The sequence below is a fragment of the Bos mutus genome, chromosome 3 (genome assembly GCF_027580195.1).
Source record: "Bos mutus isolate GX-2022 chromosome 3, NWIPB_WYAK_1.1, whole genome shotgun sequence".
NCBI classification, from domain to species: Eukaryota; Metazoa; Chordata; class Mammalia; order Artiodactyla; family Bovidae; genus Bos; species Bos mutus.
Window position 1 is genome coordinate 64,635,748 of NC_091619.1, and position 27,027 is coordinate 64,662,774.

The following is a 27,027-nucleotide window of genomic DNA, read 5'->3' on the forward strand; positions in this document are numbered from 1 at the left end:
TGCTCCTATTAGCATCCATGGTACTCTTGTAGGTTTTTCTTATTTTGATGGTCAGTTTAATTCTGATTCAAGGCAAATAAGTATAAGTGGGTATATTAAGCACTCTAGAACAACAGTTCTCAATCATGGTGTAATCACACACAACTGTGAGGTATATAGGAAGAAATATTTACTTAAGTATTGTAATATCTCAGTCACTTGGAATTATATATGTTTCAAACTAGCAAGCAGGAGTAGAGTTATAGCAGGCTGGAAAGGTACACTCAACTCAACTATGCTAAACTTGTCCAAGTGCCTCATAGGAGTGTCCTTTATGTGAATAATAATACTTAGAAAGTCATTGTAAGGTAATACATGTGAAATACTTAGATTAATAAATATTTGTGGGATATAAATGGATATTTCTTAAAATCTTACCTCTCCCATTTCTTGTCTCAGTTGTTCAAATTCCTGTTTTTCCATCTCTAGTTTATGTCTCCGCTCCTCCTCTGTTCGTCGTCTTTCTTCTTCCATTTTTTGTTTTAATAATTCTTCAAAATTAATTTCCAGTTTTCCCGGTATAAGAGATTCTTGAGAGATTGTTTTATACATCTCTGGGGTGTCATCATCTACTACCTATTTAAAATAATTCTTTTATCACTTTTACCAGAATTATACATAGTAAAAAGGGAATAGCTCTTGAATAGAAAGATTTCACATTGACTAAAAACCAAAAATTCTCTTTAAAAATATAAAACAAGGAATAATTATTAGAAAACATAAGACTAAAGTATTTGTAGTAACAGAGAAAATGGTGACCATCTAGTCTCCATTCCAATGAACACAAATAAATACTTTGACTTTTACTATGAGTAATTTGAATTAGGGGCTTCCTTTACCAGTGGCACAGTGGTAAAAGAATCCACCTGCCAATGCAGGAGATGCAAGAGATGACGGTTCAATCCCCTGGATGGGGAAGACCCCTGGAGGAGGAAATGGCAACTCACTCCAGTATTCTCGCCTGGAGACTCCCACGGACAGAGGAGCCTGGCAGGCTACAGTCCACAGCATCACAAAGAGTCGGACACAGCTGAGAGACCGAGCACACAACAAAAATTTTCATTAAAAAAATTTAAAAGATGTTCTAATATTGGGAAAACTTTTTAATTGGATTAAAATGAACCTCAGGACTTCCCTGGTGGTTCAGTGGCTGGGACTCCATGCTCCCAATGTGGGGGGCCTACCTAGGTTTGATTCGTGGTCAGGGAACTAGATCCCATATGCCATAACTAAAATCACACATGCTACAACAAAGATCAAAGATCTCACATGCCCTAACTAGCTCTTGGCACAGTCAAACAAATAAATTTTTTTTTTCCTTCTACAATGATTTTATTATAAATATGATCTTTTGGAATAAACAAATACTGCATTCAAGACTACCAGCAAACTTGTTCTAAAGTAATAAAAGAGGGGAAAATGGAACCAGGAGCCACTGAGACGTAGCGATAAATAGCAAAGATGCCTGCACGCCATGCTGAGTGCCGTTCCCCCGAGAAGTGACAGGAGGTTCACAGGGGACACCACATTTCTCAGTAGCCCATTAAGGAAAACAAGCTTCGAGTTTGGTAATTTGCCCTAGTTCGGTAAACTGAACTGCTCCTCTCCTTGGTCCTAGGTAGGAGAACAGGAAGATGATCAGTCTGCAGATGCCAGCGTCAACACGGAAGATCTTGTACTTTGAAACTCTCTGCTCTCAGACCAAACTGTTTACTACTTGCCTGATAAGAAGAAAATTCTTTTCTCTGGACAAATAAATTTTTTAAAAATTAAAAAATAATTTACTTTTTAAAAAGTAAAATGAACCTCAATTCTGGTAATTAAAATAGAGCGTTTCAGTTAAATCATGGTTTTAACTGAATGAGTTATCATTATGATCCCTTCATAATTGGGCAATAATCACTTAATGCTGTGATTTTATTATATTGATTTATTTCCTGTCAGGCTAATTAAAAATAAATAATAGTTAATACTTAACAACTGCCAAGAATAATTCTAAGCATTTTACATGCATTGACTTATTTTTCTATACCCATATGAAGTAGGTGTTATTAATATCCCCATTTAACACATGAGGAAACTAAGGCAATAAAAAGTTAACTTATCCAAAGTCAATACAAATACTATATGGAAAAGGTAAGATCCAAAACTTTAGAAGTCTAATAAAATTATAAATAACTATTTAGACTACCTTTTCATAATTTTATAAATTACATGTCTAACTGCCATTTAATTGCGATTTAGTTGCAACCGCGGACAAGTTACATAGCCTCTTTAGATCTGAATTTCCCTATCTGCAACAACTTTCATTGAATTGTCATGAGAATCACATAAAGTTTGGAAACACTCTGCAGTGTGCCTGACACCAAGATAAGCTACCAAATAGCAGTTTTATTATTACAATATCATTGTATACCGGCAGTCTCTAAACTGCAAATAACAACTCTGCTTTTAAGTCATTGACTTGCAATACACTTTGGATAACAAGAAATTACCTAATTATATTCCCCGAACTGCTACTGCTACTGATAAGTCGCTTCAGTTGTGTCTGACTCTGTGCGACCCCATAGACGGCAGCCCACCAGGCTCCCCCGTCCCTGGGATTCTCCAGGCAAGAACACTGGAGTGGGTTGCCATTTCCTTCTCCAATGCATGAAAGTGAAAAGTGAAAGTGAAGTCGCTCAGTCGTATCTGACTCCTAGCGACCCCATGGACTGCAGCCTACCAGGCTCCTCTGTCCATGGGATTCTCCAGGCAAGAGTACTGGAGTGGGGTGCCATTGCCTTCTCCCTGAAAGTACATACATAAACCTCTCATTTAAATTATGTCCCTGTGGTTGAACTAGACACTTGAATAAGGAAAAACAAATGGTAATTATTTATTTGTTCCAAATTTTATAAATGACAGGCTTTACCACAAAACCAGTGCAGCTCAGAAACAACATTTATATAGTTTTACAATCCACATATTACCCCCCAAATTTTTAAATAATATATGAGCTACTTGAGCTATAATATGGACTGATGCTGAAGCTGAAGCTCCAGTATTTTGGTCATCTAATCCAAACAGATGACTCATTGGAAAAGTCCCTGATGCTGGGAAAGATTGAGGGTAGAAGGAGAAGAAGGCATCAGAGGATGAGATGGCTGGATGGCATCACCGATGCAATGAACATGAACTTGGGCAAACTCCTGGAGATGGTGAGGGACAGGGAGACCTGGCGTGCTGCAGTCCATGGGGTCGTAGAGTCAGACACGACTTGGGCGACTGAACAAGAACAATGAAATGACAATACTTGGTCCTAGATAAGAAAACCACATAAAGGAAGGGAAAAGTTTCTTGTTCCTAGTATAGAAATGTCTCTAGGACACTAGTTTTCCCTGCACCTAACCCTAACCCTAACCCTGCACTTTTCTCACTAGTACATCATGATAAAAGACAGATTTGGCCTAAAAATCTGCCCCAGGACTAGATTTCTTAATCTCCACAGCTACTTCTCATCTAGCGGTTCTGAACCAGCTTGTTCTCTAAAAATTAAGTGCTTTCAGAATTTTGTAGGGTTTCTGTGTAGAAACCATTTGTGAATCAAGGATTACCTAATAATATACATAAAATAGTTTTAATATCACTTATTCCACAAGCATTTTAGGAAGTTTGTTACACTAGAATGCATCATGCCACGTACTCAATGTGGTCTCAGCCTCACTGAGTGAGGAAGACAGTCATAAGCAACAAGAAAACAGCACTACTGCTACACTGGGGGAACACAAAATGCTTTAAGAGTACATGAAAGGAACCCTTTCTGGAACTTGCACTATCAGGAAAGGCTTCCAGAGGAAATGGAATATACTAACAGGAGAGAGCAGAGCACAGGGAAAGGAGAGGGATAACGTGTTTCATACAGTATTTATGAAGTTCCAGAGATCAGAGCATAGCATTTTGAAGAAATGGAAAGAAATTTACTATGTCTGGAACAAACATGGCAGATTAACCAAGAATCAAGAAATGAAATGAGAAAATACTAGGGCAAGATTGTAAAGAAATTTGTTTTAAAATTGTAGTGTTTGGATTTTTGCTTTAATGGAAGTAGAAAATTTTTAAGCAAAGTAGTAACAATCAAATTCACTTTTTTTTTAAAAAAAAAAGAACAGTTCAGTTCAGTTGCTCAGTCGTGTCTGACTCTTTCGACCCCATGGACTGCATGCAGCACACCAGGCCTCCTGTCCATCACCAACTCCCAGAGTTTACACAAACTCATGTCCATCGTGTCGGTGATGCCATATAACCATCTCATCCTCTGTCGTCCCCGTCTTCTCCCACCTTCAATCTTTCGCAGCAACAGGGTCTTTCCAAATGAGTCAGCTCTTTGCATCAGGTGGCCAAAATACTGGAGTTTCAGCTTCAACATCAGTCCTTCCAATGAACACCCAGGACTGATCTCCTTTAGGATGGACTGGGTGGATCTCCTTGAAGTCCAAGGGACTCTCAAGAGTCTTCTCCAACACCACAGTTCAAAAGCATCAATTCTTCGGTGCTCAGCTTTCTTTACAGTCCAACTTTTGCATCCATACATGACTAATGGAAAAACCATAGCTGACAAAGTAAAATCTCTGGTTTTTAATATGCTGTCTAGGTTGGTCATAAATTTCCTGCCAAGGAGTAAGCATCTTTTAATTTCATGGTTGTGGTCACCATTTGCAGTGATTTTGGAGCCCCCCAAAATAAAGTCTGGCATTGATTCCCCTGTTTCCCCATCTATCTGCCATGAAGTGATGGGACTTGATGCCATGATCTTAGTCTTTTGAATGTTGAGTTTTAAGCCAACTTTTTCACTCTCCTCTTTCACTTTCATCAAGAGGCTCTTTAGTTCTTCTTCCCTTTCTGCCATAAGGGTGTTGTCATCTGCATATCTGAGGTTATTGATATTTCTCCTGGCAATCTTGATTCCAGCTTGTGCTTCATCCAGCCCAGCATTTCACATGATGTACTGTGCATAAAAGTTAAATAAGCAGGGTGACAATATACAGCCTTGATGTACTCCTTTCCTATTTGGAACCAGTCTGTTGTTCCATGTCCAGTTCTAACTGTTGCTTCCTGACCTGCATACAGATTTCCCAAGAGGCAGGTCAGGTGGTCTGGTATGCCGATCTCTTGAAGAATTTTCCAGTTTTTTGTGATCCACACAGTCAAAGGCTTTGGCATAATCAATAAGGCAGAAATAGATGTTTTTCTGGAACTCTCTTGCTTTTTTGATGATCCTATAGATGTTGGCAATTTGATCTCTGGTTCCTCTGCCTTTTCTAAATTCAGCTTGAACATCTAGAAGTTCACGGTTCACGTACTGTTGAAGCCTGGCTTGGAGAATTTTCAGCATTACTTTACTAGTGTGTAAGATGAGTGCAATTGTGCAATAGTTTGAGCATTCTTTGGCATTGCCTTTCTTTGGGATTGGAATGAAAACTGACCTTTTCCAGTCTTGTGGTCACTGCTGAGTTTTAGAAATTTGCTGGCATATTGAGTGCAGCACTTTAACAGCATCATCTTTTAGGCTTTGAAATAGCTCAACAGGAATTCCATCATTTCCACTAGCTTTGTTCATAGTGATGCTTCCTAAGGCCCACTTGACTTCACATTCCAGGATGTCTGGCTCTAGGTGAGTGATCACCCCACTGTGATTATCTGGGTCATGAAGATCTTTTTTGTACAGTTCTGTGTATTCTTGCCACCTCTTCTTAATATCTTCTGCTTCTGTTAGGTCCCTACCATTTCTGTCCTTTATTGAGCCCATATTTGCATGAAATGTTCCCTTGGTATCTCTAATTTTCTTGAAGCGATCTCTCGTCTTTCCCATTCTATTGTTTTCCTCTGCTTCTTTGCACTGATCACTGAGGAAGGCTGTCTTATCTCTCCTCACTATTCTTTGGAACTCTGCATTCAAATGGGTATATCTTACCTTTTCTTCTTTGCTTTTTGCTTCTCTTGTTTTCACAGCTATTTGTAAGGCCTCCTCAGGCAGCCATTTTGCTTTTTTGCATTTCTTTTTCTTGGGGATGGTCTTGATCCCTGTCTCCTGTACAATGTTATGAACCTCCGTCCATTGTTTCATCAGGAGAACTCTCCTGGCTTTATGGGCTTCCCTGGTGGCTCAGATGGTAAAGACTCTGCCTGCAGTGTGGGAGACCTGGGTTCAATCCCTTGGTCAGGAAGATCTCCTGGAGAAGGAAATGGCAACCCACTCCAGTATTCTTGCCTGGAAAATCCCATGGACGGAGAATCCTGGCAGGCTACAGTCCAGGGGTTGCAATGAGCCAGACACAACTGAGCGACTTCACTTTCCTTCTTTCTTTCCTGGCTTTATAGGAAAGAATAGATTATAGGCAACAAAGCAAATTAATTAGGAGTTGGCCTGAGGCAACGGGTAACAGTGACCTGCATTATAGTTGTAGCAGTAGGAAGTTCTGGGAAAGATTGAAGTCAAAAGGAGGAGAAGAGGGCAGCAGAGGATGAGATGGTTATACAGCATCACTGACTCAATGGACATGAATCTAAGCAAACTCTGGGAGATGGTGAAGGGTAGGGAAGGCTGGCGTGCTACAGTCCAGAGTCGCAATGAGTCAGACATAACAGCAACTGAACAACAGTGGGAAATAGGGGAATTTTAATAGTGATATATAGGAAGTGAGACTTAGTGAGTGACTGGATATGAGGCACAAATGAAAGGTGGAACTGCTTAAGGTTCTCAGGACTCATTTAAGTGTCAGAGAAGGCAATGGCACCCCACTCCAGTACTGTTGCCTGGAAAATCACATGGACTGAGGAGCCTGGTAGGCTGCAGTCCGTGGGGTTGATAAGAGTCGGACACGACTGAGCGACTTCACTTTCACTTTTCACTTTCATGCATTGGAGAAGGAAATAGCAACCCACTCCAGTGTTCTTGATGTTTTTCTGGAACTCTCTTGCTTTTTCTATGATCCAGCAGATGTTGGCAACTTGATCTCTGGTTCCTCTGCCTTTTCTAAAACCAGCTTGAACATCTGGGAGTTCATGGTTCACGTATTGCTGAAGCCTGGCTTGGAGAATTTTGAGCATTACTTTACTAGCATGTGCTGCTGCTGCTGCTGCTGCTAAGTCGCTTCAGTCATGTCCAACTCTGTGCAACCCCATAGACGGAAGCCCACCAGGCTCCCCTGTCCCTGGGATTCTCCAGGCAAGAATGCTGGAGTGGGTTGCCGTTTCCTTCTCCAATGCGTGAAAGTGAAAAGTGAAAGTGAAGTCACTCAGTTGTGTCCAACTCTTAGCCACCTCATGGACTGCAGCCTACCAGGCTCCTCCATCCATGGGATTTTCCAAGCAAGAGTACTGGAGTGGGGTGCCATTGCCTTCTCCGCTAGCATGTGAGATGAGTGCAATTGTGCGGTAGTTTGAGCATTCTTTGGCATTGCCTTTCTTTGGGATTGGAATGAGGCCAAAAAAACACTTGGAATGTGTGTCTGAAGCTCACCCAGACATAGAGGAAGAAAATCAGGTCGTGATATGACTGAAGCGAATGAAAATGTTTCAAGAAGGTTGTGCAGCATTCACATGTCAATGTACTTAAAAATAGAGTTTGTCAGATAATTGTATATTTACAAACATTAAAATGGTATAGAAGTATAATTTTATAGCAGAGTTAAGTTGGGTAGCAATATCCAGAGTGATGATAAGCATTTTGGAGAGTTAAATAATTGTGGTTAAATGGCTTTGGTCATTTAATGTATCCTGATGGGATGGAACTTGGAAAGAAAGGAGGGAAGGAAGGAGGAGTGAGGAAGGGAAGGAGGAAATGTGGCTAGGCAGAAGAGAATGGAGAGAATGGAAGGGAAAGTGGGGGTAGGAACCCCCCTCCCTCAGCTTAGATACTTAGTTCTAAAAAACACACCTTCTCAGAGAAGGAAGATAATATATACTAGGCAGGGCAATTTAATCAGAACCTTTTCAACATGATACTGAAGCTGATCTTTAACTGATGGTATTATGACAGGAGACTTTTAAAAACTTATATGCCGTCCCTACTTTTGGCACAACTTCCAGAAATAATAGGGTATTCCCCACAGTTGAATGCTTTCTCCTAACATACTCTAAAAAGCTGAATCCCAGTGGCCGCCTGCAGCCACATTCTGTCTTACCATGCTTCTCCTTGCTTCAGCGAATGCCTTCTTTTCTTCCTCTATTCTTCTTCTGGCATCTTCTTCTGCTTTCCTTTTTTCATCTTCTCTCCTTTGTCTTTCTATTTCTTCAAAACTGAGCTTGAGTTTACCAGGGCGGTACCCTTTAAAAATGTTTTCTGTGTCTTGGTTTTCCTCCTCTTCATTTACCTAACCAACAAACAACTCAGTATTAAGAACTGAGATTCATCAAAGACAGGAACGAATTATCAATCAAAAGGCACAGACTCAGTCACCTCACATAGGGGACCAAAATCTCCTTCCTTTATATGATTCAAAAAATATGAATCTAATATTTCCTCTAATATTCTAATTAATATTAGATTAATATTCTAATTCTAGAATAATCTAATATTCAAAAATATGAATCTAATATGATTCAAAAAAATCTAAGCTGGAAAAATTAGGGGTTATTTAAAAGTGTGTGTATGTACAAACAGTATACACACACAGTCTCTTAGATAATAAAGTCATTCTGTAATTTTCATGGATTTTTTTTTACTATGAACTGTGGTAATTAAATGGGTAAAATATCTGGAGCTATTTTATATACAATTCAAATTTAATGATTTTATAATTAAAACTAATATAATATGAATTAATTAAATACTCATTGAAATTTATGATTTAATTAATTAATGATATTACTATGTCTTTTCACTAAATTGACCACCAGTGATATCTAAAATGTGTAGATATCCAACTATAACTGCCCAAAAGTAACAACATTTTCAAACAAAATATATAGAACATTAAAATTTTGGAGGTACAGTCCTTAGAACATCATTATTTAAAGTTGATCAAGAAAGTCTGAAAAATTAAAAAATTATATATGTTCCATTCTTCGGTTCTTGCAATGAAATTTGGAATCAGTGTTTTCTTATTTCAGTTTTATTTTTTTGTTGGTAAATCTGTTACTATAATAGCAGTTAATGATTTTAAAGTGCTTAGTGGGAGTTCCCTGGTGGTCCAGTGGTTAGGATTCTGCACTCCCATTGCAAGGTGCACAGGTTCAATCCCTGGTCAAGGAACTAAGATCCTGCAAGCTCCACTGCATAGTCAAAAAAATAAAAATTGCAAAATAAAAATAAATAAAAAATAATGCACTTCTTATATGCTAGATGCTCATTGCTTTCTGTGTTAACTCATTTAATGATTTAAGAAGTAGGCCCAATTATTTTAACCATTTTACAAATGAGGAAAGGTATAGAGAGGTTAAATAACTTGTCCATGGATACACATTTAATAAATGTTAGATGTATGAATCCAGGCAGTCTGGCTCCACAGTCCATGTTCTTAACCACTTAGATTGTATACATTTATACACATGTATATGTTCACTATATGTGTGTGTGTGTATACACACATTGACACTAAGTGTATACTTATGATTAGACTTGAAAGTGTGCTGCACCATGCTATTAAACACACTGCAGACTGAACTAACAAAGAGTTGAATAATTATTCTGCTGAATAAATATTTTGTATATTTATAACAATTTATAAAAACTTGGAGAATATTAGATAAAATATCCCAAAATGAAAACTAGAACATAATATGGATGCATGTTATATATGGAATATATATACAGTTTCAAAATCAGACCCTTCTACATAGAAGATCTCCTTAAATTTATAGCAATGAACCTTTCCAAATCCAGCTACCTCCCTTAATATTGAATGCTTTACAGATAACATTTTTATAATATTATACATATAATTTATATAATATTGTAATATACATTATATATAATTATGTATTTTATAATTATGTATTATAATCCACATATATAAATGTTACATATACATCAGTTTGTTTTACCATTTGCCGCCTTGCTTCTTCAAAAGCACGCCTCTCTTCTTCTAAACGTTTTCTTGCTTCCTCCTCAGCTTGCTTCCTTCGGTTTTCTTGTCTTTGTCTTTCCAATTCTTCAAAAGTCAGTTTCAATTTTCCAGAAGAAAGTGATTCTTTTTTTGCCTCACTTTCTAGTTCATCATCCTAAGAAAACATAATGAAAACCTACCCGTTAATCATAAAAGGATATGATTTGACTCAACTTAACTTTTTATTTGTTCTTAAAAAAAAAATTACCATGACCAACGAAAGACACTTTGCTTCCTTGAGAGATCGGCGTTGCTCTTCACATCTTATTCTTTTATCTTCTTCATACTTGACCCTTTCCTTCTCTTCTCGTTCTTTTTCTATATCTTCAAAATTCTTTTTTATTTTTCCAGAGGTTTTGTGTGATTTGACAGGTACCACTGTTACAAGCAGTGACTCATCTCCTTCCTAATTTATAAAATAGGTGATTAGCATATTTCTTCCAAATCAAAATTTAGATTCCACGGGACATTACTTCCATCATTGGTGGATTTCATTACATTGCTATCAGTGCTATGAAGAATAAAAATACAGTTTTTACAGATTTCTATTAAATAGCTCTTTCTCTGAATTCATTGTACATTATGAATTAATCTTACTGAAATCCATTGCTGACAAGGTTCTAGAAGCATCCTTTTTCCTAGAAGATGGTGTTAATACAGTGTTCAGATAAAACCATGTGACATTATCTAAATTTCGCTATCATGCATTCATCCCACAAAAGGTAATGTGCATGTGAGCATACTCTCAATCAATTTGATGGTGGATAGATTCAGTTTAAACACACAAGAAAGCTTTCTGCATTTGGCTTTTCTCTCCATGTAAGTTCTTAAATATTTAATAAAACCGACATTTAGCGAGGAAAAAAAAAAACAGTATTTCCAAGTGATCTAGAAAACATTTATATTATAGACAAAACTCTTTGGTATTTGGTCCTATTCACATATTCTTAAACTTGTTTTTGAAATTCATTTTAATTAGTTCTTTTATATCATCTATTACTGCCTCCGAACTTTTTTCAAAAACAAAGTGAAGAATTATAATTTGTAACACATGCCCCTGAAGTAAAACTGCTTCCAATTTATTTGTCTGTACGTCTAGGCACACGATCAAATTGATTGATATTTAACTTTGTATGTTAGATTAGAAGAGATCTAAAACTGTTGTGGTTGTTGAACATTCCTTCATGGTAATAGATACTGTACTCTCTGCTAGCATGTAATAACCAAAACAAACTATCAGGAACTCTGAGGAAAGAAGACAAACGATGAAAAGAAACTGCGTTTTTCAACGTTAGCTTTCAAGAGTCTCAACTATTAGTAACAGTTCAAGAAATATATAGTCTTGGCAGAGTATTTCAAACTCAGACTTGTGCCTCCACTTGAACCATGAGAGCAAAAACATACTTTTCTCCATAAACACTAAGCTATAGTGTTTGAAAGTGCAAAAGTATGACCTTGCTTTGCAAAATATTTTTGTCCTTTTTATTGTTGCTATATTCATAATAAAACTCTTTTAATTTTTTAATTGAAAGATTATTTGTGAACTGGATAATTTTAGGTGAATGTTTCATTAAAGGAAATGTCCATTTACCTCTGGTGCTGATTCAGTTTCCGTATTGTTTATGTCCTCAATCTATTGAATAAGAATTTCATATAATTACATTACATCAGATTTCTGCGTTTTGCTTTAAACATATAACTGAAAAGTAATTTAGTTGTGATTTATGGTAAATTTTCAAAATTTAGAATTTTGGAAGTATTTTTGTGTTGCTCCAAATTAGCCAATTATGTCCTTTTAAATAGAGATTAAACCTTCTATTAGTTTTTGCATTTTGATATCAATATATTGGGAACAGTACATTAAGAAAAAATTAAAATAAAGCCTACCTTTATAATTCTGGAATTTGAATAACGGACCAAGTTCTTACAACATGGCTGTGAGCTTACAACCAACAGTTATTAAATAAACAAGCAATTTAAACTGAGATACAGAAACATTTCTCCATTCTCTGCCACAATGAAAGGAAAAGCTATCATTAGCAACCATCATGACTATATTTTACAATACGGCCAAAATATAACTGACACAATAATAAAGTGCAGTGAAAGGTACAGGCTTTCACATGTCTAGTTTAGAAGGAAAAACAATCATAATTGTTTATTGTATATTTTGACCAGATCTATATAGGAAAGGCCCTCATTCCAAAGAAGGGAGCTCCATTTGGCCAATAAGGTTAGCAGGCTAATGTACATAACAGAGTGAGAAATGACAGAAAGATGATTTAAATAGTACAATGTTTGAAGTCTCAGGAAAAAGAAACATAAACAATGGGAAAATGAAAAAGTTATACAGTAAAAATTCAAATTGTTTATTGTTTTAATTTGATTCCTAACACCAGTGAAAGAATCTGGAAGTAGTCTGTTCCTCACTCAGGCTAAGGGAATTCGGCTGTACCCTGCTCATACTAGGAACTGGGCTGGTTTAATCCCTATTCTCTCATCATCCCTCTTTTCTACAGTCTCTGTCAAGGGAGAAATTACCCATTTTATTAAGATATCAACTTTCTTGAAAAATAAATTATTCTGAACAAATTGTTTTTTAAAAATAAATCTATTGTATATTTTAATAATTTATTTTAAATAGTTTTGTTCAGAATAATTTGCTTTGTTATGGAATTATCTATTATACTGATTTGCTGTGTAAATGATGAAACTTTTATTGAATGATAAATGATACTAAGAAAAATTTTAGTAGATCTATAATAAAATAATTATAAAATTATTTCCCTTCAAAAGATTGATAATAATTACTCTACAATTTGTGTTAATCTCAATAAAAAGTTCTAGGAGGTATGGTGAGAAGTGAGAAATTGAGAGCATAGGGAAAAAAATTTAAATTTTTTAACCCCAGATTTCTTTTTCTTGGTGCTACCACCTTTTCAGATTTTTATTAGCTTGCAGTAGATAATAAACTATTGTGTTGGCCAAAAAATTCATTTGGGTTTTTCTGTAAGCTGGCTCTAGTAGCATTTAGTTGCCTTTAACTTCATTTGAAACAATTTTGTTAGATTGTATTGTGACAGTTGTCATATCTGTGTGCATTTTAAAAAACTTACCAAAATTGGTGAATTTCATGCAGCCATTTTAATACTGAAGGTGGAATAAAAAAATGCTTTATTATTTTGAGAAAGGTAAAAACACAACTGAAATGCACAAAAGACTTGTGCAGTGCATGGAGAAGGTGCTGACTGATGGAATCTGTCAAAAGTGGTTTTCGAAGTTTTGTGCTGGAGATTTCTTGCTGGATTATACTCCATGGTTGGGTAGACCAGTTAAAGTTGATAGTGATCAAATCAAGACATTAACTGAGAACAATCAGTCTTATACCATGAGTGAGATATTTGACATATTCAAAATATCCAAATCAAGCACTGAAAATCATTTATACCAGCTTGGTTATGCTAATTGTTTTGATGTTTGGGTTCCACATAAACAACAACAACAAAATCTTCTTGACTATATTTCCGAATGTGATTCTCTACTTAAACATAACAAAAAATGTTCCATTTTAAAAACAGATTTTGACAAGCAAAGAAAAATGGATACTGTACAATAATGTGGAATGGAAGAGATCATGGGGCAAGCAAAATGAACCACCACCAACCACACCAAAGGCTGGACTGACTTCCTTCCAAAGAAGGTGATGTTATATATATTGTGGGACTGGAAGAGAGTCCTCTATCATTAGCTCCTTCTGGAAAACAAAACAATTAATTCCAACAAGTACTGCTCCCAATTAAACCAACTGAAAGTAGCACTCCATGAAAGCCATCTGGAATTATACAACAGAAAATACATAATCTTCCATCAAGGTTACACAAGACTGCATGTTTTTTTAACGACCAGGTAAAAAGTGTTACAGCTTGGCTAGGAAGTTCTGATTCATCCACCATATTCACCAGCTGTTGCACCTTCAGATTTCCATTTATTTTGGTTTTTAAAAGTTATCTTAATGGAAAAAACTTCAGTTCCCTGAAAGACTGTAAAAGGTACCTGGAAGAGTTGTTTGATCAAAAAGATAGAAAGTTTTTGGAAGATGGAATTATGAAGTTGCCTGAGAAATGTAGTGGAATGAAATAGTGAATAGGTTGTTGAATAAAGTTCTTGGTGAAAATGAAAAATGTGTCTTTTCTTTATACTTTGAAACTGAAGGAACTTTTTGGCCAACCCAATATATTTGGAGGAGTTTTTCTTTGTTTGGTTCGGTGTTTTTTGTTTTTGCTTTCTTCTTTGCTCATTTTAAACCACTATCAAAACAACAAAAGATAGAATGTTTTTCATTGGGTTTCAACAAACAAGGAAAAAGATGAATTTGCCTAAGCATTCATGGTCTCAGTATATTCACAGAGAACTGAAACATTCAGTTCAATTATAGTGCTAGTTTTCAGAAGCTACCATGGAAGAGTTGCTTCCCAACTCTTTCTTTTGATTCATGGGGGGAAAAAACTCCTTTTGCTCCTTCCCAAATCAATTTCCTTGCTCCCTTTTCTCTGTAACAGCTCAGTCTCCCACCAATAACTTCTCTTTTTCTACTTTCATAGATGTTAATCTTGTCCATCAAAATACCCTAGAAGATAACTAGATTATACCAAATTAAGATCTCCCCCAAATTTTATTGGTGTTTGATTCCAACATGCTATATACAAAATATTTCTATTTTTAATTCATCATAATAAGAAGGGGACGACAGAGGATGAGATAGTTGGATGGCATCACCAACTCAATGGACATGAGTTTGAGCAAGCAAGCTCCAGGAGATGATGAAGGACAGGGAAGCCTGGTGTGCTGCAGTCCATGGGGTTGCAAGGAGTTGGACATGACTGAACAACAAAAATAATCTAAAATCTCAGAACTGGTAATTATTTCGAACATTACTCAGCTAGTCATCTGACTCAAAAATCCTATCTATAGTAATGGACTTGTACAAGATGATTTTTCATTAAGACTCTTCTTAACTACCTATATCATGCTTTACTTCTTATATTCAAAGATAGATTAAATTTTATTAGATTTGAGTGGAAAATATACTTAATTAGGTTTTAAAATTAGATTTCCCATATTTACAAAGTGAAATTACTATTAATAGTTTATATTGCTCTACCTACATATTCTCAAATAATTCAATAGGCTAAAATTTTTATTAACCAAGATTCTCTTGCCATACAGTATCTATAGTTACTAAAATGGTTCTTTTTCAGGATTAGCTGTTTTCCATTTCTTTCTGAGTACCCTATGTCTTCATCAGATTCAAATTCGCCTCTTCAACACATACATAGTTCTTTGTGAAGCCACTGCCTGCATGTTCAGTTCATGGGGTTGTAGTGGGTCTCAAAGTCTAGTGTGTAATCAGTGCTTCTTGGAAGAGAACACAAGATTTCAAAGAAGTAGACTAACCCCATGTGTATACTCATTATTTCCTGCCAAGCACCATATATTTTAATTATATATTTTACTATAATTGTATTACCTTATTTTACAATTTGTATTATAAATATAATTACATATAGTGATATGTTTTATATTTATAACATATAACCTAAAATGTTCATTTTTTAATAATTGTGCCCCCTTCTGAAATTTCATTTAAAAATGAATCCTAATCTTTGATGACTGGAGGTGACAGAGGTAAAGTATACCATTCTCTCTTTACACAAAGAAATACAAAGTGATAAAATATAGAAAATCCCAATTCTTTTCTATAATTTCATCTGGCATATATCATTATTTGCCACCATACAAATGGCTACTTGTGCCATAAAAGTGGTTATTCACAAAGTCAGAGTAAATTTCCTTGACATGCAAATATGGCATATGCTTTGCCTTCTTTGTCATTTTTCTCTTTGTTTTGGGGTTTTTTGTTTGTTTGTTTGGCCATGCTGTGCAGCTTGTAGGATCTTAATTCCTTGACCAAGGATTGAACCTGGACTCCCAGCAGAGAAAGTGCTGAGTCCTAATCACTGGACTGCCAGGGAAGTCCCTGTCACTTTTGTTCAGAAAAGTTGTAGGAACTGAAAGAAACATAGCAAACAGATTTAAGACACTTAAAGGCAAAAAGGAGCCAAGTACAACCTCGCAATAAAAATGGTTATGAAAGAGACAATATACTGTGAACATTATGTTAGGATACTTGTTAAAATGTTGATGAGAGAAGGGAAAACTAAAATGGTTTCATGACATTTTATTTATATGTACTACTATTTAGATGAAACATTCATTTATAGCCCACTTACTTTGTACCAGGCACTGTCCTAAATGCTTCCACTTATTAACTCATATAATCTTAATAAAACTCTGAGAGATAAATACCGTTATTGTACTAGTTTAGTTTCACTAAAATCAGTATGTTAATCATCTCTTTTGATCCTACAGTGTAGACAAGGTTAAAGTACATAAGCAATATAACTGTCTTCTGGCATTTTTTTCAACTCTATGACTACAGATCATTTATAATATAAAACAAATATCAATATATTAGAGAAATTTTGTGAACTGATCAGTTCTTTACTTAATAAAATGTTCATTTTGACTATTAGAATTTCAAGTTTCTATGTCATTACAATCATTAATCATTTTGAGAGATTAACTTTTTCTGGAACTTAGATCAGATTCTTGAGTATTTTAAAATCTTTACCAGCCTCTTAGTTCTCATCCTTTGAGCAGAAAGCTATGGTACATATACACAATGGAGTATTACTCAGCCATTAAAAAGAATACATTTGAATCAGTTCTAATGAGATGGATAAAACTGGAACCTATTATACAGAGTGAAGTAAGCCAGAAAGAAAAACACCAATACAGTATAGAAAGATGGTAACAATAACCCTGTGTACGAGACAGCAAAAGAGACACTGATGTATAGATCAGTCTTATGGACTCTGTGGGAGAGGGAGAGGGTGGGGAGATTTGGGAGAATAGCATTGAAACATGTATAATATCATGTATGAAACGAGTCGCCAGTCCAGGTTCAATGCACGGTACTGGATGCTTGGGGCTGGTGCACTGGGACGACCCAGAGGGAGGGTAGGGGAGGGAGGAGGGAGGAGGGTTCAGGATGGGGAACTCAGGTATACCTGTGACGGATTCATTTCGATATTTGGCAAAACTAATACAATATTGTAAAGTTTAAAAATAAAATTTAAAAAAAAATAAAGAAAATATATGCGAATTTTAAGTTCATTAAGAGATTCTATAAAATCATAGTAATAATGTCTTTCTTCTTCTAGTTTGTTCTTCATGGCTATGGGCATCAGGAATGGCTAGTAAAGGACATGACTGTCACACCTATCTCCCCTCTCCTACCACCATCCCCAACTTGCTAATAATACCATTATTGAATAAAATGTGACTTAATTTTGTTACATGTTACAAATAATTGAGTAGGAAGATATTCTAATTAAGCCTTAGTGCTTGATAATATCCAGCAAGTATTTTTGATTGCTATTAAAAGATCAGCATTTTGTTACATGTCTGGATAATTTATGTGTGAATTTGCCTTATATCTTTGTAAAATTTCCTAATGTGTCAAGAAAAATACAGAATGTGGACAGAATAAGACAGTACATAACAAAAGTCATCTCAGTACTCAACCTTGAAATAGACACATTCTGCCCTTATCTTTCTAGGCATTCGATATTAAATATTGTGCTTAAGACCTTACTTTCAGGCTAGCTGCTATTTAATAGGTTTATGTTATAGTAAAACACTTTGATTAGGCAACATACTGGTTAGTTTTATTCTGTACAATTAGTTTCTGCAGCAAATACTGACTGAATATCTATTGTATACCTGCTCAGCCCTTCTTGCTAATTCACGTTGTATCTTCCTCTTCTCTAAAAGGTCCTGCTCAATTCGGCGTTTTCGTTCCTCCTCCGTCCTCTTCCTTTGTTCCTCTTGTCTTTGTTTCTCCATTTCAGCAAATTTACCTTTAACAGTTCCTAAGAATATATGAAACAAGTTTGACATTTTGTTTTGTTTCTTTGTTTGCAGTTTTATTTTCAGTTTACCCCTCAAGTGGCTTACCTGTTAGCTTTGGGACATAAGCCTTTTCTACTTTAGAAGATACCTCTTCTTCATCATCAGAAGCAAGCATTTCTTTAATCTAGATGGGTAAATAAATTAACATGAACATGTCAAAACTTCAGACTAAATCATATTATATGCAGAGTTTGAAATTAGCTTATAAATGCAGAAAATATTTTAAGTACAGTTAATATGAAATGTGGTTAATGTGAATAATAAATAAAATGTAAATTCAAATGGTGAAAATTTGCACAAGAATAAAATAAAAATAAAATAAAATAACCTCCTGCTTTCTCCTGTTCCATTCTCTCTCTCTAATATATTGTTCTTTTCTTCTTTGCTTTTCGTCTCTAGATCTCCTTTGATTTCTTTCTTCCCTTGCTCTCTGCATGGCTTCAAACTTATCCTTTACATCACCCTTGCCAAGTTTTGGCACATAGGTTTTTGGTATAGGTTTAGATGAAGAAAGCAGAATCTTCGTTAGAAGAAAATAAAGAGAAGAAAGTTAAAAAAAAATAAGAAAGGAAGAAATTAGGTAAAGATAGATCAGAATAAGCAATATCAGAAATATTTATCAAAACAGAATATAGAAATGAGTTTGAAACCTTTATTGGTATAAGAATCAGATTAGATACCTTCTAAAATCTAAGTATGAAAGATGATATTACAGAAAATATGAGAGTAAAAATGTTACTAATATATTGCAAGGAAGTCCCATTTTGTATGTGTTCCACTGAAGCTGAACGCTGGAAAAATATAAACTTTGAAGACTGCATTCCATTTCAAAACAACCTGTATTCTACTGACCTATTTCATTATTAAAGATTCAGATTTTACATTACTTGCTTAAAAGATACCAAGTCTAATTTTAATAAGTTAGATAAGTTGAAAACATAGCAAAGAGCTTAAGCCTAATTTATATATTAATTTTCTTGCTTGTTTCTGTATCTAATATGAGGAAAACTGAAGAGCCTTTGCTTCTCATTTGTGGTTGAGGTGAGCCATGGCCTTTGTGCACAAGCAGTGATTTTTGTTGTTACTACTGCTGCACTGCCCATCTAGAACTTCTTTAAGCCAACACTGAAAATACGTGAGAATGCGGTATCATTCCAAGTAGGATGTGCTCTAGGGAAAATTTCCAAATGACAAACAAGCTTTCCAAAGAAGGAGGAATCTGTTAAAAGGCTGGAGAAATGGGTTTCCTCCATTTTGAAACCAGGAAACCAAATTATTTTTATCTTTTTGAAAATTACACTGATTTCTAAAAGAAGTTTCAGTAAATAAAACTTCATCGCCTCAGAACAACAAACTCCTTCTCCTAGTGTTAATGGCAAATTGATTAATTAATCTGTGGCATACACAGCCTCTATTTTATTTTCTACTTATGGTGTCATTGATTTCTCATAAGAGTATATGTCAATTCTGGTTTTTTTAATACTGAAAAAACAATTTCTAAGATTTGTCAATATGTTAAAATTTACTCAAGATGCTAGCCATCACATCCACTTTACCATCACACACACAATTTTATAATCATGCTTCCTAGATAAGAATCCAAATGAAAATACTGAGACCAGCTTGTGAATTTTATCTCTTCATATGTCTTAAATCTTGACACTATGTTACTATGAACTTCTGTGGATGACCTTTCCACCAGTTGCCCTTCCAGCAGTTATGCAGTCAACTCTAAGATTCCCCCATTTTTTAACTTTTAAGTTAAAAAGCTTACCTCAGCCTTTTGGGAAATATCATTCATGTTTGCTCTATGTGGTCTTGGGGTGATTATGAAGCTTTGTAATTTTCTGCTCCTGAAAAAAATATTAGTATTGAGTAAGAATTTTTGATGACTTAATTTTTTAATGTGCTATATAAATATTTTTATAAAGAGAAATAGCACATTTATTACCCCTCAAAAAATAATGATATAATCTAAGCACATAATTAACTATAGTAACTCTCAGTTCTTTCCCCAAGATTTAGGGTATAGAAGGTATAAGGTGCACGGTGTTAAAAAAATCCTTGTAAGTTAATAACCCAAAATAGTTTAGTGAATGTATCAAGTGCCTGTGCAAAGAATTTGTATTGTTATTGGATGCGTATTATTCTATAGTTATCAACGAGGTCAAGGTGGTTGATCATGTTATTTGGATCTTCTATGTCTTTATTTTATTTTATTTTTTTTTAAAGAAAATCCATCCTGAACCCTCCTCCCTCCTCCCTCCCCATACCATCCCTCTGGGTCGTCCCAGTGCACCAGTCCCAAGCATCCAGCATCGTGCATTGAACCTGGACTGGCATCTCGTTTCATACATGACATTTCACATGTTTCAATGCCATTCTCCCAAATCTTGCCACCCTCTCCCTCTCCCACAGAGTCCATAAGCCTGTTCTATACATCAGTGTCTCTTTTGCTGTCTCGTATACAGGGTTATCGTCTTTAATAAAAAAAATTTGTCTTGGTCTAGTTCTTAACCTCAGAGAAGGCAATGGCACCCCACTCCAGTACTCTTGCCTGGAAAATCCCATGGATGGAGGAGCCTGGTGGGCTGCAGTCCATGGGGTTGCTAAGAGTCGGATACGACTGAGCAACCTCACTTTCACTTTTCACTTTCATGCATTGGAGAAGGAAATGGCAACCCACTCCAGTGTTCTTGCCTGGAGAATCCCAGGGACGGGGGAGCGTGGTGGCTGCCATCTATGGGGTCACACAGAGTCGGACACGACTGAAGTGACTTAGCAGCAGCAGTTCTTAACCTATATAGAATTGTCTATTCCTTTAATTCTGTCATTTTTATTTCATGTAATTTCAAACTTTTAACAATGCATATGCATGCATGTGTGTGTACATATGCCATTCCCCTTTTCTGCCTACTTCTGTATTGATTGAATATTTTTTACAATTTTATTTTAATTTGCCTATTGGCTTTAAGTTTTCAATTTTAAAAAATTCGAAGGTATAATAGACATACAGTAAGCTATATTTTTTGAAAGTGCATAGTTCAATGAGTTCTGACATATGTATATACCCAGGACACTATCAGCACAATCAAGATATAAATATATAGGGATTTCCTGGTGGTCCAGTGGTTAGAACTCAGCACTTTCACTGTCGTGGCCTGTGTTCAATCACTGGTTAGGAAACCGAGATCCCAAAGCCACACACTGTAGCCAAAAAAAAAGAAAGAAAAAAACTGAATATATACTTACACCCAAAAGTATCCCAGATCCCCTTAACCTCCCTTTTCTTTCAGCTGTTCCCACCTCCATTCCTAGGCAGATAATGCTTTCTATCACTTGTAGATTAGTTTACGTTTTCTATGAAAGGAATCATACAAGTATGTACTCTACTGTTCAGCTTCTTTCACCATGCATAATTATTTTGAGATTCATCCATGTCATTGCATATACCAAAAGTTCATTTCTTTTTATTACTGAATAATATTCCATTGTATTAATATACCAGAGTTAACCACTGTTAATCATTCATCTGCAGATGGACATTTAAGTTGTTTCCAATTACTATTAAAAATAAAGCTGGTATGAGTATTCACGTACAAGTCTGTGTGTGGACATATGCTTTTTTATTTCTCTTGGGTAAATAAATGAAGTATAATGGCTAGGCCTTATGGTAAATGTATGTTCAACTTTTTAAAGAACTGCCAAACTGTTTTCTAAATGGCTGTACTATTTTATCTTCCCACCAATATGAGAGCTATACTTTCTCTGCATCTTCGTCAACACTTGGTATGCTGCTGCTGCTGCTGCTAAGTCGCTTCAGTCGTGTCCGACTCTATGCAACCCCATAGACGGCAGCCCACCAGGCTCCCCCGTCCCTGGGATTCTCCAGGCAAGAACACTGGAGTGGGTCGCCATTTCCTTCTCCAACGCATGAAAGTGAAAAGTGAAAGTGAAGTCGCTCAGTCGTTCTTAGCTACCCCATGGACTGCGGCCCACCAGGCTCCTCCATCCATGGGATTTTCCAGATAAGAGTGCTGGAGTGGGGTGCCATTGCCCTCTCCGACACTTAGTGTAGTCTTCTTAATTTCAGACATTCTAAATGTATGCAGTGACATCATATTATGGTATTAATTAACATTCCTTGGTACCTAATGATATTGAACATCTTTTCGTATATTTCTTTTCTATCTGTAAATATTCTTTTATGAAAGTGTCTACTTAAATCTTTTGCCCATTTTATTGTTGTTCAGTTGCTAAGTCAGGTCTGACTCTTTGCAATCCCATGGACTGCAGCACGCCAGGCTTCCTCGTCCTTCACTGTCTTCGAGAGTTTGCTTAAATTCATGTCCATTGAGTCAGTGATGCCATCCAACCATCTCATCATCTGTTTCCCACTTCTCCTCTTGCCCTCAATCTTTCCCTGCATTAGAGTCTTTTCCAATCAGTTGGTTCTTTTCATCAGGTGGCCCAAGTATGTCTGTGTCTGTGAGATAATTATGTTTTTTCATCTTCATTATGGTGAACTACATTAATTTGGTTTCAAATGTTAAATAGACTTTATATTCCCAGGATAAAATTCACCATGCATTATCCTTTAACATACTGATAATTTGATAAAACCTTTTGAGAAGTTTTGCAACCATGTTTATAAAGCATATTGGTCTGCAGATTTTTTTTTTCTTATAACATCTGTTTTTGTTAACAGAGTAATACTGCTCTCATAGAATGAGTTGAGAAGTATTTCCTTTTCTTTAATTTTCCCTAAGAAATTTCTTCCTTTTCTTTATGTTTCATGCAGAACTGGTACTAATTTTTCCTTAAATGTTTGCAAGAACTTCCCAGTGAAGCCATCTGGGGCTAAAGTTTTCTTTTGTGGCAGGAGAAAATATGATAGGAGGGAGGTGGACATGATTCCATGTAATTATTAACAAGTTCTAACTTTGGTCATTTAGTAGGTCTGTAAGTGCTTACTATATTATTAACAATAATTGCCCAATAAAAGTAGGTCATGCATGAATGCGCCTGAGATAAAAATAACAAACAGCTCTAGTTCTGTTCTCTTACCTGAGCCATTCTATTATATCTAGAGTTACCTATTAGATATTTCTTCCTGTATAACTAACAAAACCTAGTCTTCACTGTCATAGCTTCTCAAGTTTTAGAGTTATTTATGGTTCATTCTTCTTCTATATATCCTAATTTTAACAGATTATCACAATTTGTTAATGTTACTTTCAAATTTATTCTTATATATTAATTACTTCACTATTTTTACTGCTCCAGTATTAATACAGCCTTCATCACCTCACAGTTTGATTACTACAATTTGATAATCAGATCTAAATTCCAACTCTGTTGCTTCCTAGTTAGGATTAGATAACATATAACATGTTATCTCAAAAATAATGCCTTACATTATTAGGTATCAATAATTTTGATTGATTTCATTACTCATGGTCTCCCTTAACCTTTTCAGCAAAAACCTACATTTCCCTGCCAGTGAGCATATATTAACATGTTATTTGTGCAATTTAAAATAGTAATACAAAAGTGTATGATGAAAATTTGTGCAATCTCATGAGATTATAAGGACTGATCATTTTAGCTGAATTAATTGACCAGCAGGAAGTCTTTTTATCCTGGTGAAATTAAATAAAATTGTGTGGCTTGTTGATACTGTCAAGAGTAATCCTGGAGAATAAATGGATCAGTTAACACTTGTCACCTAGTTAAAAAAAAAAATTCAAATTAAATTTTGACTTCTTTATAGATTCAGAATAAAATATTGATTTTTTAAATGTAGTATGAACAAAACCACTTAAAATAGTTTTTAAAGTGTCATTTCAATATTCTGAGCTCTCATTTTGAAAGTCTGTGAAAATTTGAGTAGTACTAATGTTAACATTATTGCTTAAAATATAAGCAAACTATCCTTTGCTGACAGTTTACTCTGTTCTGAGCTTTGAGGATAAAAAAATTGTAGCAAAATAAGTTAATTAGCTCTTGTTTTTTAAGGTGTAAATTACAAACCAGTAGGACCTATATATCTTTCATAGTTTTAGGTTGAACAAAAAAATTTCAAAATCAAGCAGATAAATATTTGTAGGATTTATAGATAATTTTTAAAAGACATTACACTGCCTGGTAGAAACGATAGCAGGATTCCATTGCTAACTCTGTTGTCTTTCTGTGCTGAACCAGGGTTAAAGGTATAAATTAGACTACATTTGGTTTATTAATTTTACAGGAAACAATTCTGTTCCATAGTCATTGACTGCATTGTATTCTCTCACTAGTACTATTGTACTATCTCACTAGTACATCCTTTTATCACAATATGAATAATTTATGATGATAATAATCCAAGCTAATAGTTATTGAGCCTTTACTGTGTGCCAGATAATGTACCAGCTGGTTAACAATCATTATTTCATTTATTTTCCACAATATTCATTTGAAGTGAATACTATTATCAAACTCTATCTCAAAAAACTTTCCAAACTCAGTCATTTAAAATTTCTTAAAATATTAATATGAGAAAAATGTCTTGGAGTTTCTCTAGTAGGATTTGAAGTCTTATGGAAATTGTTACAGAAAATGAGACTTAGAAAAGTCAAGTAACTTGCCAAAGACCATACAAACAATGAGTGGTGGACAAAGGGGACACAGATTGGCAGTGTGACTACTGAGTCTGCACTCTTACCCATTGTATTATGCTGATGCCAAGAAAGCAGCACAACTGCTTTGTGTGATGGGGATGAGGGGAATACCAACCAGCTTATAAGCTTTGACTTACTTGTGTAATCAACAGAGCCTTTAATCCAATTATTTGAGAACCACAATTCCAAGCAGTAGAAATATGTCGGAAGCTGAAAAGACATGATTAACAGTATTCTCTACACTTAGTGAATTTGTAATCTTTAGCTGGCAACTAGTAGCAGAATACGGTGCTGGATGAATTGAGAAACAGGTATTTTACCCTATGAGAGCATCACAGAGTTTTTATTTAAGTAGCTTATTTCCTTTTAAAGTGATGCAGGCTAACAGTTAGTTATTCTCTTGACGTTAAGCAGAACACAGACAGGTTACGAAATTATTCCCAGGTACTGAATGAAATGCTGCTATCTCAGCTGGTTGTGGTTTAGAATTCATTTAGCAAACTCATTCATGTGGGATGAAGTCAGGGGCCGTTTGGGCTCTGATTTTTAAAGTGCCCAAGTCAGCAACATGCAAGCAGCACTCTGACTGCTGCAAATAAGGACAGTGAAGAACCCAGTAACAATATTCACATGCATGTTATTCTCTTGATTAAGGAACACATGGATATATTCTATCATTCTGCTAAATTGCCAAAGTACAAAAGGCTTCTAAATTTTTATCTAACAGAACATTATTTAACAGTGTAATCCAAATTATTTTATTTGCTTAATGACTGAACATTTTGATTTTATGAAAACTTTTTATTTTTTTAATGCTGTTGTTGCTTAGTTGCTAAGTAGTGTCCAACTCTTTGTGACCCCATGGACTGTAGCCCACCAGGATCCTCTGTCCATGTGATTTCCAAGGCAAGAATACTGGAGTGGGTTGCCATTTCCTTCTCCAGGGGCTCCTCCTGACCCAGGGGTCGAACCCACATCTCCTGCATTGGCAGGCACTGGCAGTTGGACTCTACCGATGAACCACCAGGCTGCAGCCAGGTCTTAGTTGCAGTACACAGAATCTTTTTTGTGTGTTGCAGCATGCAGGTTCTTTAGTTGAGGCATATAGGATCTAGTTCTCTGATCGGGGATCAAACTCAGGGCCCTTGCAGTGGGAATGTGGAGTCTCAGCCACTGGACCACCAGGGAAGTCCTATGAAAACTTTTTAAAGTATTAATTGACTCCAACAAAGTCATGACAAGGACTCTATGAAGCATTTAAAAATTAGCTGAATGTCACACATTTTAGTGAATCTCAACACTAAACCATAAATCCATCAAGGAAATTCCTGTGAAAGGGAATCGCAGACACTGAACTTTAGTCAAGGAATGGAGCCATAGTGCTAACTTGCAGCTGAAAATGTTTGTTTCCTTAAATCCTCTTCTTTCTCTCTCTCTATCCTCACTCTACAAGCCTGAAGTACTCATGCCCTTCCTACCAGACAGACACAGTCACCTTCGTGCATGCTAAGTCACTTCAGTCCTGACTCTTCGTGACACCATGGACTGTATGTAGCCCGCCAGGCTCCTCTGCCCATAGGATTCTCCAGGCAAGAATACTGGAGTGGGTTGCCATTTCCTTCTCCAGGGGGTCTTCCCCACCGAGCGATCGAACCCAAGTCTCATTATGTTCCCTGCATTGCCAGGTGGATTCTTATCACTAGCACCTGGGCAGTAACCTTCAACCCTGACACAACTGTCTCCTTTTCTGTCAGCCAACCAGGGACCATGCTGTGGACTAAGTTGCTCAATATGTAAATGACTGTAATTATATGTTGTACAATGTGTATTATGAAATTAAAATTTAAAAACAAATAACACGTACAGTTTCAATCTTGTCATAACATTTCATAAACCTTCTCATACAAAAGCTTACAGATTTGTGTATTTTTTTAATTGGACAAAAGTTTCATACAAATATAATATGAAATCTTTCAAAATTTTCTCCTAGAACTTTTGATGCTTAAGGACCTTGGTAGAATTCAGAATTATAAATATATCTTAATGATAATATCTCACTTAATTGTTGATTTTTCAAACACATGGCAACAAAGATGGAATTCCCTGGTAGTCCAGTGGTTAGGACTCAGCACTTTTACTGCCAGGGGCTTAAGTTTGATCTCTGGTTGGGGAACTAACATTACATAAGCTGTGCAGTGTGTGTG

The 27,027-nt window shown here is 35.8% G+C and overlaps 1 protein-coding gene across 5 annotated transcripts in view; it reads right to left on the reverse strand.

The window, feature by feature from the left end:
- NEXN (nexilin F-actin binding protein) overlaps nt 1–27,027 on the reverse strand; it is a 56,249-nt gene that overhangs the window by 12,894 nt on the left and 16,328 nt on the right. For 2 of the 5 annotated variants that reach the window (XM_070367827.1, XM_070367826.1), the window contains exons 2-10: nt 19,936–20,014; nt 18,490–18,681; nt 18,207–18,285; nt 17,973–18,121; nt 11,719–11,760; nt 10,336–10,533; nt 10,066–10,242; nt 8,205–8,393; nt 418–615 (exon numbers count right to left, since the gene is read on the reverse strand). In XM_070367827.1, coding sequence (XP_070223928.1) covers nt 418–615; nt 8,205–8,393; nt 10,066–10,242; nt 10,336–10,533; nt 11,719–11,760; nt 17,973–18,121; nt 18,207–18,285; nt 18,490–18,681; nt 19,936–19,962 — 1,251 coding nt within the window. In that variant the 5' untranslated portion in view covers nt 19,963–20,014. The remainder of the gene's footprint in view (nt 1–417; nt 616–8,204; nt 8,394–10,065; nt 10,243–10,335; nt 10,534–11,718; nt 11,761–17,972; nt 18,122–18,206; nt 18,286–18,489; nt 18,682–19,935; nt 20,015–27,027) is intronic. The other 3 variants (XM_070367830.1, XM_070367829.1, XM_070367828.1) reach the window with 2 other exon arrangements.